Source organism: Salvia hispanica, chromosome 2 (assembly GCF_023119035.1).
Source record: "Salvia hispanica cultivar TCC Black 2014 chromosome 2, UniMelb_Shisp_WGS_1.0, whole genome shotgun sequence".
Lineage (NCBI taxonomy): Eukaryota > Viridiplantae > Streptophyta > Magnoliopsida > Lamiales > Lamiaceae > Salvia > Salvia hispanica.
The window spans coordinates 7,861,632-7,881,301 of record NC_062966.1 but is presented as its reverse complement, the minus strand read 5'-3'; the positions used below and the strand labels follow the sequence as shown (position 1 = coordinate 7,881,301).

Below are 19,670 nucleotides of genomic sequence, written 5' to 3'. Positions count from 1 at the left end.
AAATAATGGGTATTACTTGCAAATTGTGAGTCCAACAAGGTCTTAGATAAACAAGGGCTCACTGTTAATCGAGAGGTTCCGAAAAAATTTCTTAGGATCCAAGTAAGTACTGTTGACTAAAAAGAAACGTTCATTCTAGCTACGAGGGTCGCACTCCCTCGCACATTTTTCCCGAGCCTGAACATGGCAACGTCGTTCTATGAAATCGTGGATTCCAAGTTGAGATTCATCGTATCGTCGAAATTAATAACTATTTTTGATGGTCGCATCTTCAAAGTCTTCTTCTTTCCATGCCACATAGTTATTTTCGGTTGCCATTATACACGTGGTCTTAATGTGTCATAAACGTCGTCGTATTTGTGTCGCGTCGCCACTTTGGCATGGTATGCAAGACTGCATAGTTTTATTAGATCTTAGGTATGATCTCACCATTTTAAGGATACACCAAAGTTATATATTTTTTTTTGTTGGTTCTATCACTCAGGAAAGTGATATTGCGGTTGTCCTCTTACAACTAAGATCTAGCCTACTTCTTAGGCACTTGATAATTTCAAGCATAGCTTGAAGTCTCATACTTCAACATATATTCGATCATTACTTATGGGGATAAACATGTTTGATTGTGCTATGTATGAATGAAGTTTCATGTGGTGATAATCTATGACCGATGAAGTACAAGGTATCGTATAGAATCACTATGAGAGTGAAATGTGATGATCGAATATATGTTGAAGTATTGAATAGCATTCAATACTTCATACAGTTCATGTCCATCTATTTCACAATCACATAATTGCAACTACACACGCGTCATACTTCGCCTTCACATTTTCAAAATCATATAATTTCAACCAAATATGCATTAGAATTTTCACCTTCCAAGTAATCAACATGTACGTCCTTCAAGTTAAATTTGCAGTTTGAACATGTAATAACAAATCTCAACATCAGGCCACACATGTTCACAATCATACTTCAATATGTGATACATCATGCCTCATTATTAAACAAAAGCAATTACACATTCCCATAGTGTCTCCCGTTTCATAACTTCACCACATTTTCCAAAAGCTATAGTATTTACTTCACATTTTCCATTGGAGTTGCTTCATAGCAGCCAAGTAATCACAATCATGCTTCACGTTTCACGATAATTATGCATTCCTGATCATATAGAATTATATCTATCCAAACTCATAGCAGTTCAACATATATTCGCAGAAATTCTCTATCGAGCAAAAATACAAATTTTCGTGCATAACAATATTCATTATATTCGGCATAGTCGCATTAAGCACTTTCACATTCATGTATATTCATCATTTCATGCTCCAAGCAAAATCTCAAAATGTCACATTTACTTCCATTTCATTGCAATTCCCGACATTTCCTGATTCAAATCAATATTCATCAAGGTACCTGTTACCTCATTCTTCGTGGTTGAGCGGGGACGAGTCGTGGTGTTGAGCCTTCGACGATTATCACTTAGTGAATTTACACATACTTAGACTTTTAACTCATTAAGACTCTTGGGTCCAGAGCAGAAAGAGCTGTGGCTCTGATGCCAAACTGTCACGACCGCCCTTCTGGGGTATAATAAATGCGACGATCGCGACATAGAAGGGCTTAAATTGCAAACAAAGACAAGGTCTATGGTTTCATTAAAAGGGTTTGACCAAAGTAATTAATGAACAATTAAAATAATAAGGCAACGGCTTAACAATGAAATCTAATGAAGAATAGATATCACAATTTATGCTCAAAACGACAAGGGTTTAATATAATCCAAAATGTATCATATCTCGATATTCTAAACAAAATGGAATAAGTTCAAACTCAATCAAACGATAAGAAGTTCATGTTTCAGCGGAAGCATCCAAGAGAAAAGTGAAGTCATGTATGAAGACACAGCTCCACTCAATGTTTCAAAATGACCATATTATTATTCAATTAGTTTGCTCAACACCGCCAACCGCTCGTCGCCGCTCAACCTGCACATAGGGAAAAACACGTGCAGGGCTGAGTACTTTAACATACTCAGTGGACTCATGCCAAAACATTTTAATAGATATGTCATCCTTACCATAGTGAACTCAAGTTTTGCATTTAGAAAAGAATATCATCGAGTATCACAAAATAATTTCATAGACTAGCCAGTCAAACAATTTCCCCCATTTTCTCAACAATCCACAATTCACATCAATTCCATAGTGCGACGAAAGTGTGGCCACACTATTCGCCCACGAGACCGGCCGACTAGCAAGGACGGCTCCCGATTCTAACTGTGTACACTAGCCTGATAGGGTTTGCAGCCCTACTCAGACCCGAATTCGTTTATATAACCCTATAGCCTAATGGAGCGAACTCACAAACTAGGCATCAGACACACAACATCATCAAAACAATCACATACATGGCATAACTTTTTAAGCCACCCTTATAACACCATAATCATTATTTTGGTAATAAAAGAGTTTAGCAAATAAAGCCCACCTCGACTCCTTAGATCTCAAGTACGCTCTTCCCCTTGCTATCAGATCGAGAGCGCGAGTTATCACCTTTAAATTATGTGTATCACAAGTAAGTCTCAATCATCTATTCAAAATCATGCATGTTCCCATCGTTTCCCCTTTTCTCATCGATTCGTTTTATATTATCATTCAAAAATCAAGACATGCTCATCATATCAATTTTATTCAAAAATCCAGATCTATCATCAAATCATGTTACGCATGAGTGTTCTTCAACACACATCACATGCACACACACAACACACACGCACGCACATCGATGCACACACATACACACGCATATCACTTCCCATTCATCAATGGTTTCCCTTTTTCACTCGATCTATATGCATGAGGGTTCAAGAACACCGATTAATCGGTCAGATGAGAAAAGATAGATCAAAATACCTCTTCTTGAGAAAAACGATCGGTAGAAACAAAGTAAAATCTTGATTCTTCAATAATTCTTGAGGCTTCAACTTGAATTCTTCTCAAAAGGTGAAGAACTCTTGGAGAAAAGTAGAAGAAAAATTGAGAGAGAGTGGGAGAGAAAATGGCGTGAGGGAGAGAGGGAGGGAGGCGTGTAGTAGTGGTTTAGGGTTAGGATTTCCTCCCCTATTTATAGAGATAAATTACAAGATTTGATCTCCCAAATAATATAACTTTCAAGATTTGATTCTCCAATAATTAATTAAATAAATATTGTGGAGTTAAAGCAGAAAGGAAAAATAGCGTGAATATGGGAGAGAGAAATAGGCAATTTTTGCCTATTATATAGGTGTAGGATTTAATTTAATTTTTCACGGAGCACGAGAATTCACGGAGCAGGATAAAAATAATAATCCTCCCAAATAAATAGGAAAGTGGCGTGAATAATGCTTCCTTCACAAGGAATCAATTTCAAATCTTAATTAAAATAGGATATGGCAAGATCTCCTTAGATATGGTAAGATATGCTAGGATATTTGAATTTAATCATGGAAGAGAATAAATAAGGGATCAAATAATATAATAAAATAATTCCTTCTCCCATAAATAGGAGATTTTCGAAAATCTCCATGTATAAGCATATGGGTCGATTTTCTCATGGAGAAAATAAGAAATAATCGGACTTTGAATTTAATTTGGATAAATATCCCAAGCAATTAATTAAATCCAAGAAAAATAGGAGTCCTCTCCAATAAAGCATGGGGGTCGAAATTTCCAACTAAAATGTGTATGATTTTATGAAGATCCTATTTAATCTCACTCATCCCTAAGGGAATAATTCATCCCAATATGATTTCACCCCGCATCAAATATTCACACGATCACATCACAATTTCAGCCCTTTTGACTATTCCACCTCCACATCACATTTTTTTCAACGACATTGACCATTCCACGGCCACGTCACATTTTAAACAATATAGACTATTCAATAGCCACGTCATATAATCAACATGTTTGACTATTCAACTAAATCTCAACTCCAAATCGCAATTAGGTCACAAAGAATCATGCAATTAATTCACTCATCACTTAATCCACAGAGTTCACGGCATTAAAAGCATTTAATGCACAAATTTTATGGTTCGAAATTTAGGGTTCAAAAAGTGGGGCGTTACATTTGGGGACCATAACCGTAACTTATATTCATAGAAAACATAAGTTCCTTTATTTTCTATTTGGTCCCTCAACAAATAGAAAATCACAAATTGGTATCTACACTTATTTCCATAACAAATAAATACACCTTAGTCCAAACTTTAATCTTTATTGAATCACTTTATATTGGACAATTGAAAGATAGCCATACACATTAAATTAGTTATGTGAAAACCCAAATTTCTAACATCACTGACATGACAAATTGTACGAGAAAAGAAGAAGAATCAAGAAGAAGTTGAGCATAAGAGTGCAAACTGGTTAGTAGACACATCATGGAGTCAGGAGGCTACTTTTGAAATTCTTAAGGGAAGAAATGTCAAGAAGGATGAAACCCTAGGATTTCGGCCACGCCTCCCTAAAAGTAGAAGGTCTTACCGAGAAAGAAAGTGTGCTTAACGACATCATCTTCTTAGTTTAGTTTATGTAGAAAGCTCTTTAGGGCGGGTGCTTAACGCCACCACTCTCTTAGTTTAGATTGGTTTTCAGCTTGTTTCCTGCCGTTTAGATTAGTTCATGCAATTTCAGTGTTGAATTTTAAGTTTTTGAAGTGTTTGAACATCTCAGCTTTGTTTAAATTCTTGCATTATGGAAGTTTTAGTTAGATCTTGTGTTGTTACCTTTTATTTGAGCTTGTTGGATGCTTTTCGCAATTGTTAGCTTAAATGTTTAGATCCATGTTGATTACATGCTTTCCTTTTGGCCAGTTAGCGTAGATATGCGTTTTCTGGTGTTGATTTCGTATTTTCGTACATTTTCCGATCATGCTTTGTTTGCTCGCGTTTCAGTTCATCCATAGTGTTTTAAGCTTTGTTTTAAGTAGAAAATCGCAACAAAATCTGAGAAGTAGCTTAGGTTTAATTGTTTTCGTCTTTACATGCTTTTGCTTTCCAGTCTGCATGGCCAACACATAGTCGGATAAAGTAGTGGTCCCCTTGTCACTTTTTGCAGCTGCATGCTCCATTTAAGAAAGTCTCTAGTTGGTTAGTAAGTTTCAATTGTTTTTTTGGTTGCTTTCATGTTTTATTAACATGATCAAAAATATTTTCGTGTTTTTATTTACTTTCCATACCTCCAAAGTGTAGTTGGTCAGTTAGTTATAGTTCATTTTCGTCTCCCAAGTCCAGTAGCTAGTTTTACATTCCAGTCAAGTAGTTAACTTGACCCACTCAATAGTTGGGTGGCAGCAGCCAACCTTCCCCAAAACATATTGTTCACACAAACAACTCCCCTATACTAGGGGTTAAGGTTTTGAAAACGCTTGGATTGCACGCCCAACGACACGAGGCTAGGTCTAAAGAGTCACCGCAACCAACGTAGAGAGTCTACTTGACCAATCCGCGCTTTAATATATAAACGCACATGCAAAAGAAGCGAGTTTTCAGGGTGCGGACGGGAGAATCCACCCATGGCGTACTCTCCCGCTACTGTTGAAGCGGGGAAGTGAGTAGGGGTGGGGTGCAAAATTTGATTTTTTTTATATGAGTGAACCGCAGATGGTCCTTGGACTTTGCCATTTGCACATATGCTATCGTTGTAATTTAAAAATATCATTTGTGGTCTCTGGCCTATGATGCTTGCACGTTTTCAGTCTAGTTACAAAATTTTCATTTTTTCTGGACAGAAATGCTCCCCAAGTCATTAATGCCTTTTTTATTCTTTTCTTGTCAACTCGTTTATGTTGGTACACTCTAATTTCTCTCTCTCAATCTCTCTCCATTTTGCATTTAAATTGTTTTATAATTTTCTATATAATTCATTATCGACTCATTTATGTTGGCACATTCAGAATTTTCAATTCATCTACTAATTTATCTCATCAAGATTCAAGAACTCACAATCTATTTAGTTTTCTTTTGCAATTTATTGAATAAAAGTGAAATATACACATAATATTAGTTGTTACTTACGATTTCCCCCTTTTGAAGGAAGTTTTACAAATCAATATTTCTATAAAGTGAGAACATTTTTTTTGGTGCACGAACTTTGTCAACATATCAATTTTGGTCAATAACATTTGAAAATATCTTATGAGGTCCATGAGCTTCGATTTAATATCATTTGAGCTACTTTTTCACTGTTTCAAACTTTTTCTATGTGAAAATACCCTCAAGTCCATTAAGAGCATTTTTATCTATTCATTCTTGTTGAACTTGATCTCTTTCACAAGTTCCTTTTTTGTTCTTTTCTTGTCAACTCTTTTATGTTGGTACACTCTAATTTCTCTCTCTCAATCTCTCTCCATTTTGCATTTAAATTGTTTTATAATTTTCTATATAATTCATCATCGACTCATTTATGTTGGCACATTCAGAATTTTCAATTCATCTACTAATTTATCTCATCAAGATTCAAGAACTCATAATCTATTTAGTTTTCTTTTGCAATTTATTGAATAAAAGTGAAATATACACATAATATTAGTTGTTACTTACGATTTCCCCCTTTTGAAGGAAGTTTTACAAATCAATATTCTATAAAGTGAGAACATTTTTTTTGGTGCACGAACTTTGTCAAGATATCAATTTTGGTCAATAACATTTGAAAATATCTTATGAGGTCCATGAGCTTCGATTTAATATCATTTGAGCTACTTTTTCACTGTTTCAAACTTTTTCTATGTGAAAATACCCTCAAGTCCATAAAGAGCATTTTTATCTATTCATTCTTGATGAACTTGATCTCTTTCACGCGTTCCTTTTTTGTTCTTTTCTTGTCAACTCTTTTATGTTGGTACACTCTAATTTCTCTCTCTCAATCTCTCTCCATTTTGCATTTAAATTGTTTTATAATTTTCTATATAATTCATTATCGACTCATTTATGTTGGCACATTCAGAATTTTCAATTCATCTACTAATTTATCTCATCAAGATTCAAGAACTCATAATATATTTAGTTTTCTTTTGCAATTTATTGAATAAAAGTGAAATATACACATAATATTAGTTGTTACTTACGATTTCCCCCTTTTGAAGGAAGTTTTACAAATCAATATTTCTATAAAGTGAGAACATTTTTTTTGGTGCACGAACTTTGTCAAGATATCAATTTTGGTCAATAACATTTGAAAATATTTTATGAGGTCCATGAACTTCAATTTAATATCATTTGAGCTACTTATTCACTGTTTCAAACTTTTTCTATGTGAAAATACCCTCAAGTCCATAAAGAGCATTTTATCTATCATTCTTGATGAACTTGATCTCTTTCACATGTTCCGTTCTTCTCATTCTTTTCGTATCGTTGTGGCTTGCTCAAGTCAAATCATCAAACTGATCCAGCCAACCTGTATATGCATGTTACATGCAGAATGCAAGTGAATGGATCCAGAAAAAGCTCAGATCGACTTGACTTAGATTCGACTCGAGTGAGATGAATCAAGAGACATAAAAGAAAGTGTTCTCAAAACCTTAACCCACAATACTATTAACTAGTGTAGGGAAGTAAGGATCGATTGATGCACTTTTTATTAGCACTAAATAAACCTGCAAGTATACAGAGTATATATAGTATAGCTAACGGTCAGTACTGAATATCGAACACAGGGAATAGAAGCACAGACTGTCTATCTTCTACTAAGCTTCTTTCACTATTTGGAAAAACAAGAGTTTTGAAAAGTTTTGAAAACAAGAACACTTGAAAGCAATAAAACAACTAATTGCAACAAATAAAAGAGATAAAAATATGAGAGATAAGAGAATTCCATAGATGTGCATTCACAATTATGGTTATACAAGTTCCAACTACAATACCCTAACACAGTTTATACTTCGATAGAACGAGTCACACAAGTTATGCCCATGCGGTACAAGCGTAGATTACTAACACTAGGGTTGTCAATCCTAGATTCGTAACTCCTAAAAGTTCCTAAGGCCCTTGAAAACTCTTCACTCTCAATTAACAGTGTCGTTTTAAGGGAAGCTAATTGTAGTGTCTACTAAGTGGATCTAACTTGGCAACCTCCTCTCACGATTATGTAGCAAGTTATATTAAATCTTCATCGAATGTGTCACTCAAGCATGAAGTATTAAGAAACAACCTAGGGAAGAAACAAAGTAAATACAAATAGATATTAAATAGAAAACGGAATCGTATAACCAAAGTCGTTACTAACACATCCCTAGAATCCTATGAGTTTAGTTATACATAATTGAATAAGCCAAAAACATAGAATAAAGGGAAAACAAAGTGAACATAAGAACTAAAGCCATGTAACCCAAAGATTGAATCCTTGTAGCCTTGATCTTCTCTTGATTCCGTCTTCAACCTCTTGCACAATGAAGAACTCTCTCAATTTTATGCTCTAGAATTATGAGACAAAAAAGAAGATCTAAATGAAGAGGTTTGAGGGGGTATTTATAGAGGAAATTTCGAGTCATATGAGAATAAGGAAAAAATGGCTAAGTTTGGTAAATCTTGGAGAGAAAGTAGGTCAAATCTGTGCGCCGCGTTTTCGCAGCGGGCCGCTGCACCTCGGCCAGCGCTCGCTGCGCATTGGTACGTAGCTTTTGACTCTTGGACAACGGTCGCTGCACTGTGTTGCTGATGCACTTTTTATTAGCACTATAAATACTTGTAAGTATACAGAGTAGATCTAGTATAGCTAAAGGTTAGTACCGGGATATCGAATACGGGGAATATAATTGCAACTGGGTATTATGTACTAAGCGTCAAATACTATCTAGAGTAACAAGAGAATTTTGGATTTTTGAAAGTAAAAACAAGTAAACAACTAAATGCAATTAAATCACAAAGATAAAGTATGAGAGATAAGAGAATTCCATGGATGTCCGTTCACAGTTATGATTATACAAATTCCAACTACAATACCCTAGCACAGTTAATACTTTGATAGGACGAGTCACCTAGCTTTTGCTCATGCGATGCAAACATTGGTTACTAACATTAGAGTTGTCAATCCTAAATTTGTAACTCCCAAAAGCTCCTAAGACCTTTGAAAAGTCCTTACTCTCAATTAACAGTGGTTTTAAGAGAAACTAATTGTAGTTTCTACTAAGTGGACCTAACTCGCCAACCACCTCTCACGATTATGTAGCAAGTTATATTAATTCATCACAGAATGTGTCACTCAAACGTGAAGCGTCAAGATTAACTTAGGGAAGAAACAGAGTAAAAACAAAACGAATATTAAATAGAAAAATGAATTGTATAAACCAATAAAACTTACTAACACATCCAAGGAGTCCTATGGATTTAGTTAAACATAATTGAATAAGCTAAAAACATAGATTGAAGTTAAGACAAAATATACATAAGTGCTAAAGCAAATAAAACCCAAAGGTTGAATCCTTGTAGCTCTTTGATGATCTCTTGCTTCTTTCTCCAACCCCTTGCACAATAAAGAACACTCAAATTTATGCTATGGAATTAATTGACAAAAAGATAATATAGATGAAAGATTAGGGTTGAAGGATGAGCTATGAAAGCTCCCCTTTTTGGGGGCTATGGAAGGGTGAATTCTATGAATTAGCTTATGGAGTATATATAGGCTTGAAAATGAAATTTGGTAAAAAGTTTCCTTCAAGCAATACTAAAGATGGAATTTTTGTGCCCCATAGCAGAAGGAAAAGATATGGCTTCACAAGGTAATGTCTTCTTTCCTTCTTTAAATTTCCGCCTAGAATTCTACACTTGACAGCTTTGCGCAACTTTGGTATAACGGCCATAACTTCCTCCACAGAACTCTGATTGAGATGATCTTGGTACCGACATGAAGTACTTTCAAAAACGAAGAGAATGACATGTAAAACACCATAATCAGACTTCAGGATCGCCGGAAAATTAAGTTTGAACACAGTTGTTGTGCGCCGCATTTTTGTGGCGTGCCACCAGCAAGGGCCCGGCGGGCTGCTGGACAGCTCCAGAACGCTCTGGACAGGTTGCGGCGACCGCCGCGTTGGGTCCGGCGGGCCGCCGGGTTGCGCTTCAGTTCCAGATTCCAACCTTTGTCCTTTTTATGCCCCATTTTAGCTCTATTTTGCACATTTCTCACAAAACACGTCAAAATACCAAATTGATAAAATATGCAAATAATGGACATGTAATGCAACTTTGACGCTCAAAACGGACCACAAAATGGCATTAAAATAGTGCAAAATCTGAGCGTATCAGTTGCAGCGGTCGCTGTAATTAATCCCGTAGCTTCGGAAGCTCTTGTAGCGGTCGTTGCGCACTCTCCAGTGTTCGTTGGACGTCTTCTTGATTTTAGCACAACTTTCTCCGGAGCGGGCTGCTACTGATGCGGCGGTCGCTACGAATGTTGCAGCGGACCGCTGGACTTCAAGAACGCTCCAGATTTCTAACTTCAACTTTTTCCTGTCTTTTTAGACTCAAATATGCACAAATCTCACAAAACACGTCAAAATACCAAAATAGAGAAAATATACAAAATATGGACATGAATTGTGACTTTGACATTAAAAGCAGACCAAATAAAAGACTTAAAATAGTGCAAAATCTGAGCGTATCATCGATCCCACAGAGATGAGGCGTTTGACATTTGTTTGCTTGACACGACTTGGGGATGGTTGCTGTCACGCTTTCTAGGGGGTGGTTAAGTTTAACTATTGGACTTGAGAAACTTAAACTAACTAAACTGATCAACTCATGAAAGCTTAACTAATCTACTTGATCAATTGAACTGGACTTTCCGTAAATGGACAAACTGAATAAACGGGGACTGTCGGTCCCCTGCAAAGTGTACGATAAAGTAAAAACTTTTTAACAACTTCATCTTCTTCACAAAATCAGCATGGAAAACAGAGTAAAGAACAAATTTGAAAAGCTATGGAAGACGAAACATCATAATCACTCACAAAATTAAATCCACTCCTAAGATCTAAGGCTAAGCTATGACTACGTAAACACAAAACTAACCCATACTCATGCAGAAACGAAACTTAAACCATTAGATCTAAACATCCTAAGAACTTTCAAACATAAAACATCAGATCTAGCTAGCTCGAAACATAACAAAATATTTTTGAGCTAAGACATGCGACATAGAAAGGAAACCGAAAGCAGATCAGAAACATCATGCATGAAACAGAACACAACAGTTGAAGACGGAAATATAAATTCAAATTTACTAAATCTAAAACATCAAAAGTAAACTGAAGACGAACAAGGAAAGCTGTAATTTGTTTCATCACCCCTTCTCAGAGCGGAATACAAAACCGAAAGCTGAAAATGCAGGAAACTATCACCAAACGCCAACTAAACTAAACTAAGTTAGGACCAAGTGTGTGTGTGCAACGAAATCAAGAAGATGAAGTAAAAAAACTCCGATTTCAGCCCTAGAAGAGCGCTAAATTCCTAAAGATATTCTGAGTAAGCGTGCTTGAGACCCCCATTTCACTACTGGCAGGGATTCTCTTCTTCTTGTGTTGGGCTTCCTTTATATAGAGAGGTGTAGGGCTCTGATCCCTAGGGTACCATCCTCTCTGAAATGTCGTTCCTACCCTTCACATTTGGTGGTGGGGTCTTTAGCTCTATCTCCCAATGCAGAACTCCTGCTGGCTCCGTTTGATTTTTGACTTAATCAATTCAATACCGTAGTTTTTGCCTTCTTTTCTTGATCCGTTGGTCCGCCCTACTGATTTGTTCATTCTTTGAATATGGCGGCACACCTGTCTCAAAAATAGCTGTTAGTTTACAGAATTTGATGTAGTTTAAGCATAGAACAGATGCATGAAACGAGCCTCATCAATTCTCTTCTTCATTAAAATACTGAGAGAACATCTTTTCTGCGAGCATTTCTAAAATATCATTTTTGGTCTCAGCTTTAATTCCTTCTCGGATTCGATCTCAATGAGCCTTTCTCCCTTATCCTATCCCACTTCAACTCAATAATCTTACTTCCTCTCTCTCATAATTTATGGATATCTGTTGCTAAGCTTAAATCTTTAACTCTTATCATAATTTTCTCTCCAGAAAAATCTCCAATTCTTTAATGAGATTGGTTTTTCTCGAGAAGTTGGATTTTAGTCCCAACAAATTTGAAGGAAGCAGTAATGAAACTGGCAGTTTGTTGTCATCTTTAAAGAGGATTAATCTTGAGAAGAACAGACGACGCGATTCTAGATTCAATTCAAAAACTTATAAATCTCTTTATTTGAACAACAACAAATTATATGGTGGAATCCCACAGATCATCAAAAAACACCTTGTTAAACACGCTTGATCCTTCCGATAACAATCTCACTCCTTTTTTTCTCAAGGAATTAAGCTCAGACTGAAAATGATATTTTGGAATTAAACACCTTGTTCTCTCAATATTTTGATGAAGAAGATGGAGTAAATAGATTGAAATACCCATCATGGACTTGAGGATATTTTTGCCCAAAAATAGTTTGAAATAGTGAAAAAGTAGCTAAAATGATATTAAATCGAATTTCATGGACCTTAGAAGATATTTTCAAATGTTACGGTCCAAAATTGGTACATTGACAAAGTTCGTAGACTAAAAAAAATGTTGTCTCTTAGATTTGTTGGACACATGATCATTTTCATGAACACATGCTACTATGGATAGATCGCATATGCAAAGTAATTACTCATATTGTAAAGGCGGCCACTGGTGGTGAACTCTACGCGCGGTTGATGCTCTAACAGCACGCATCACATTAAATACAAGGAAATAATTCAAGTCACGTTTTAATTCAGTGACTCTGAAATACACATATCAAATCCATAGGTATTGGTTAACAACTGCCTCGAACACGGTTGTCGGATATGTGCAGTTGTAACCACTAGTGAATATACCTTCCATGCCATGAGAGAATTTTTCCACTCCCAGCCTATTGATTCACCAACATGGAGATACTCATAGTACATATCAGCACCTTTACCAAAAAAAATGTTGCCTCTTAGATTCGTTATCTCTCACATTAATATAAATATACCTTTTTTTCTCTTTAGTTAACATATAAAATAATATCTCCTAAAATCTCGTGTCATTATCCAAGTATGTCATCTATTATGGGACAGGACAGAGGGAGTTCTAATCATTTATCGAGTTTACTTAAATGATTTACTATTTTGGACTTTTGTAATTATTTTATTTTAAATTTATATTTTGAGAATAATAAATAGAAACAAGAAAAATATAATAAGAAAAATATTTATAAATGATTAAAACCAAAATTACAAAAAAGGCGTGATTTGAAGTAGTATTTAATATCGTTGCAGGAACCATTTGAAGTACACATATTGGTGGATATATAGTTAATGGACAATGTTTCCTTCAGAACAAAAAATAGCTAAAAATATTTATGAATAGCGCAAAAGTCCCTCCAACGTGATTATCCCATATGCCCCAGGGACTAATAGTGCTGATAAAATTGTTCAGGTACCGGAAAGGTTAGATGTCAGAATTTAGAACTCATTTGTCCAGAGACTAAATTTATAACTCTTTACTTTTTTTTTTGGCTAAATACAATAAACTTATATTTACTACTTTTAATTTTGATGTGGGACAATTGATTTTTACTTTAAAAGAATTTTTATTGTTTTATATATAAATTTTGTTTGATTTCAATAGAAAATTAATGTTTAGTCTTGTGAATAATGTGATTTGATAAATCTTGGAGGTTATGGGGTAAAATCTTTACGCTCTTTTTTCTTTTATGCATTTTTTTATAGCATGTTATTTTTTTTTAATCATGTTTATGTTTATATTTCTTTTTTTTTTATTATTATTTTATATCATGTAGTATTAAATTTTCAATTTTCAGAAAAAATCATTTTTACGATTTTAGTATTATATTTATTTTAAAGTAAATTAGTTACACAAAAGAAAAGAAAGAATATTAAATATTGAGACTCGTGAATAATTAACGAAATAGAAGATGGGTCGTGGGTGTTAACCGATGTAACAAAAAATACTCCCTCCGTTCCATAGTAATAGGGGCGTTTTTCCATTTCCATCCGTTCTATAGTAATAGAGTCATTTCCCTTTTTAGTAAAAGTCAACACATTTTTCCACACCTACTTTACTCTCTCTTACTTTTTTCTATCTTCATCTCTCTACCTTTTTCATTTTCCACTTTATTCTCTCTTTACTTAACTCACCTAACACAATTTTTCTTAACCTTCATGCCGAAAAGTTTTGCCTCCATTACTATGGAACAGAGGGAATAGTATGGGTCTATAAATAGTTAAATAAAGGTATGAATTTTAAGAGGATGGTTGAAATTGTTAGAAAGTTGTAACTGACGAAATTGTACAATAGTATGATTCTTTAAATTCAATTTTCCATTTTGTCCTATTAATTAAACGAAATAAATTCAGTTTTCTTTTTGTCGTATTAATTAAACGTAAGATGCATTATAAAAGTAAGATGAACAGTAAGATGCATTATATTCAACTTTCCTTTTTGTCCTATTATTTGACAAAATGAAGTAGATGCCCAAATTACATGTCTGTTGGGGTATCATGAACTGATAAATGTGTTTGAAATTTAAATTTTATGATGCTGAACTTGAAATTCATGTGTTTGAAATTTAAATTTTATGATGCTGAACTTGAAATTCATGTGTTTGAAATTTAAATTTTATGATGCTGAACTTGAAATTCTTTATTTAATAATACTAATTAATTAAAGTACTATAAAATTATGATTTAATTTCAAATTATTTATTTAATGTATCAAAAATGAATTAAAATTTGGTATTTGCGTTTAGTTGAATATTTTTTAGACAGTATTATGTACTCCATCGTCCCTAAAAATTTGTCATTTATTTTCATTTTCTACCGTCTTCAAAAAATTTTCTCCTTTCGCTATCATTTTTACTAGTGGACCCTGCATTCCACACATTCATTCTCAGTCACATTTTAGTATAAAATTAATACATAAAAGTAGGACCAACAATCCACTAACCTTTTCCACTCACTTTCCATTATATTTCTTAAAAACCGTGCTGGTCAAATGGTGACAAATTATTAGGGACCGAGTGAGTATCATTATTCTCTAACCCTGAAAAGTATGAACAATTTTCTTTTAGTCTATCCCTGAAAAGTAGTATAAAGTTTCTAATTTTGGAAATCAACTCATTACTAATTGTGTGGAATTCACTCCCCACTAACACTACTTTCACTATCTTTTGTTTTTATCTCTCTTAATTTATCAATTATGCTTTAAAATTCGTGTTCAACGAAACGTTTATACTACTCAAGGATAGGTAGTATTAATTTTTAATTTGCTTGTGTGTTAATTGTCTATTGGGTGTGTGGAATGTATTTATTGAGTGTGTGCACGAAGTGTGTGTTTGTGTTGTACAATGTGTGTGCAGTATGTGGAATATATTGTTGTGTCTACCGAATCAACTCATACACATAAAAAAAAACTAAGTATAAAATAAATAAAGAATATGATGGGTAAACTTTTTACCGTGACTGATTCCACCGTACTGCGGCCCCATACTCCAGAAATCCCCCTTTGGCTTGTCCCTATGGGTTGGCTACCGCTTGGCCGATTCATATGAAGGGTTCTTTTTTGTGTTTTTTTGAGTAGATTCAGTTCCACTAACGTAGATAAGTGTCGTATTTTGTGTGGGTATTGAACAAAAAAATTTAAAATGATTTAAAATTAGGATTCAGTTTAAAACCAATATGTTGTGGTAACATATGAATCCTTAATGCATTAATATGAATGTAATAAAAGGTCAAATCAATATTGTTGTGATAACAAATTAATCGTTAATGTAATAACATGAATGATAAAAGGTAAAAAAAAAAAAATAATTGCACCATGTTGTGATAACAAATTAATCGTTAATGTAATAATATGAATAATAAAAGGTCAAAAATAAAATAATTACACCATCTTGACTGGTTTGCACCATATAGCTGTAAGCATTCTTTACCAGAGCGCCAGGGCTTGTCTTATTCAGGTCCTCTTAGGTACACCGTACACTAGCTATTTCGCTTTTAATATAATAACATAATTAAATCATAACTATAAAGATTAAAAATGCAAAATGCAAAATATACCTTCTCCTATAAAAATATGAGCATACGATGATATGAGAATTAAAATAAAATTAATAAAGTAAGAGAGAACAAATGAGTAGTTAAAACAATTTTAGTGGATTCTGTCCGGAAAAGTAATCTGATTCTTTAATTTTTAAATTTCTACCTTTATTTTGAGTTTTAACCAAACAAGAAAAGTAATCAGAATCCTAAAAATAAGAATAACAGTACAACTTTACAGGATTCTGGATCCTAATTTTTCTTAAGCATTCTTTTTTCCAGTTTTAGGACTCTTACATATTTAGGTAATTAATAGAGTGGAGTATAATCTTATACAACTATTATTATTATTATTATTATTATTATAAAACTAATATTTAAAAGTATAACCCACAAGCCACTAACTTTTTCAACTCACTTGTCATTACATTTCTTAAAATTCGTGTTAGGTCAAAGTGGGACAAATTTTGGTGGACGAAGGTAGTAATATAGTAAAAATATTTAATTATGATAATTTTGAGATTTCTGTTAAGCTCATTAAATACTGATTGTGACATACGATAAGAATGGCAATAGATAAATCTTTAAGTTATTGAATGATTTAATATATAGTACGTACTCATTATTCTTACTATAAACTTCTGATAATGATTTAATATGCTATTCAATTAAAAAGAATATTGCTATAATTTTGAATTTGAAGGCATCTAAAAAAATAGAAAAAGAAACAACTCTCATTTAATAGTAGTAGTACACTAGTACTAGTAGGAGTACTACACATATGTAGCGAGTATCCTTGTTAGTTTAAAAAATCCTTAATTACCTAGAGAAAACTAGTCAAAAGTCGAAACTTCATTGAATCTGGTAAACAAAAAAAGTCTATAAATAGACAAGTGAAGGTGGAAGAAAGCACACACATCCAAACCCCATAGGAAAAAAAGAAGAGAGAAGAATGGAAATGGGAAAGGCAAAGGCACACGCCATAATGATATCACTCCCACACCAAGGCCACATCAACCCTTTCATCTATCTCGCCCTCAAGCTCTCCTCCAAGGGCATCACCGTCACTTTTGTCCATCTCGAATCCGTCCATCACAAGCTCCTCTCCAAACTCGGCCCCCAAGCCGACCCCTTCTCCCAGGCAAGGCAGTCCGGCCTCGACATCCGCTACACCACCATCAGCGACGGCCTCCCTCTCGAGTTCGACCGCGATCTTCACTTTGAAGAGCACTGGGGGGCTATCATGCGCGATTTTCCCGCCCTTGTCGATGAATTTGTGGGGGAAATGATGCGTTCTGAGCCCGACTTTGACTATTTCTTGATGACCGACACGTTTTACCCGTGGCCGCCCGCCGTTGCTAGCAAATACAACCTCGTTAATGTTTCCTTCTGGACTCAGACGGCGTTGACGTTTGCTTTGCCCTACCATTGGCATCTTCTCAAGCAAAATGGCCATTTTCCATGCAAAGGTGCTTTTTATGATGCTCACTTTTTTTTTTTACAAACTATAGTTTAAGATTGTGCATGTGTGTTTAGAGATGCTCATAAACTATTAACTTAGAAAAAAATTTAAACAACTACATATGCATTTGTTCATATATTCACTGCTTTTATTTTTATATACAACTGTATTTCGAATATATCTTATAGTTACACATTTAATACACACTTAATTGCTTCGCTCACTGCTGGTAGTTCTACTTTAACCTATCTCCAACAAATAATTTTTGTTTCAATGCAAAGGTGCGCTCACATTTTTTTTATAAACTATTGCTAAGGATTGTGCATGTGTGTTTATATAATGAGACTAATATAGATATTTTTGAATCATATACTGGTTCATAGTTGATCGGTGCAGGTTTTCAAATATTGTTGAACTTTGTTAAGAACTTTTAACAGAATATGAGGTACACTTATTAAAAAAAGAAAATAGGACAATTAATAGGTATCTTGACCAAATGGAAAAATTAATAGGACTAGAGAGAGTATTTGATTCTAAAAATAGATTTATTATCTTACACTTTTGTAAGATGCATAAGAAATGTGAATTAATTTTCATAATCAGTAAGAAAAGTTAGAAAACATAGTTAGAAGACTAAAAGTATATTCCCTCTTACGATTGTATATTCTTACACCGGCGAGTTTGCAATTTATTTAGAAAAAAATTTAAACATATACATATGCATTTGTTCATATATTCACTGATTTGATTATTAGGAGTATTTTACAACTGTATTTCGAATATATCCAAAAAAATATTTAATGCACACCTAATATTCACTAATAACTTTTGTTGCTATCTCCAACTAATTTTTTTGGTGCTGTCTCCAACTAAAATGAAAACATTTGTTAGGCGCTAACAAACTTTTAAGTTGTAACTGACCAAATGAAAATAAGAGTTGTAAGTTGTAACTGAAGAATTCACATATGAACACAAATAATTAATTTATTGTTGAAGTGCAGATGACATGGAGGAAAAAATCGATTATATTCCAGGGGTGGAGCCAATAAACGCTAAAGATGTGATGTCATACTTGAAGGAATCCGGGCAGGCAAGCATAGTGACAAAAGCAATGGCCGCTGCATTGGACGCCGTGAAATCTGCAGATCTGATTCTCCACAACACCATGCTTGAACTCGAACCAGAAACCCTATCAGCTCTCAACGAACACCAGCCCAATTATGCCGTCGGTCCCCTCAACTTCTCCAAAAGTCTCCACTCCTACACCGTCAGCAATAGCTTAAGGTCTGAAGCCGACTGCACCGACTGGCTCCAGTCCAAGCCGCCCAATTCGGTTCTCTACGTCTCCTTTGGAAGCTTCGTCAACACCACCATGCAAGTGATTGAAGAGTTGGCTCATGGCCTACTCCTCAGCGGCGTCGACTTTGTTTGGGTGATCAGGCCTGGTATGCTCAGCTGCGACGACACCGATGTTCTGCCGGAGGGGTTTGGAGATATGATTGAGGGGAAAGGGTTGATTGTTCCTTGGTGCAATCAAATGAGTGTTCTCTCTAACCCTGCAGTTGGCGGTTTTCTGTCACACTGTGGATGGAATTCGACTCTCGAGAGCATGTGGTGCGGTGTGCCTATGATTTGCTACCCCATAGCATATGATCAGACTGCCAATAGGAAACTAGTGATTGAGAAATGGAAGTTTGGGGTGAATCTTTGCGATGGGAAACCTCTTGACAGGATGGAAATTGCTAAGAAAATTAAAGATTTTCTGAGTGGGGCTTATTCGGAAAATCTGAGGCAGGAGGCGAGTAAACTCAAAGAGGCGATGGAGAAGGCGTTGGAAATTGATGGGTCGTCGGATAAGACTTTTGATCAATTTATGGAGGATTTGAAGGCCAAGATGGATGCCAAGAGTACCAAATTTTGATTGCTAGGGAGGTTTAAAACTTTAAATGGCTACATCAAGATCTCTACTCTAGAGACATATCATGGTCGATCAAATATCTTCAACCAAATGTATGAGTCTCCTTTAATGCTTTAATAAAATTGCAGTTGTTTTTTAAA

The 19,670-nt window shown here is 34.8% G+C and overlaps 1 protein-coding gene across 1 annotated transcript; it reads left to right on the top strand.

Moving 5' to 3' along the window:
* Positions 1-17,085: 17,085 nt before the first annotated feature.
* Positions 17,086-19,670, top strand: LOC125208117 (UDP-glycosyltransferase 86A1-like). The gene is made up of 2 exons (XM_048107675.1): positions 17,086-17,619; positions 18,614-19,670. Exons 1-2 carry the CDS (start codon positions 17,103-17,105, stop codon positions 19,531-19,533), a joined length of 1,437 nt encoding a protein of 478 aa, XP_047963632.1. The 5' UTR covers positions 17,086-17,102; the 3' UTR covers positions 19,534-19,670.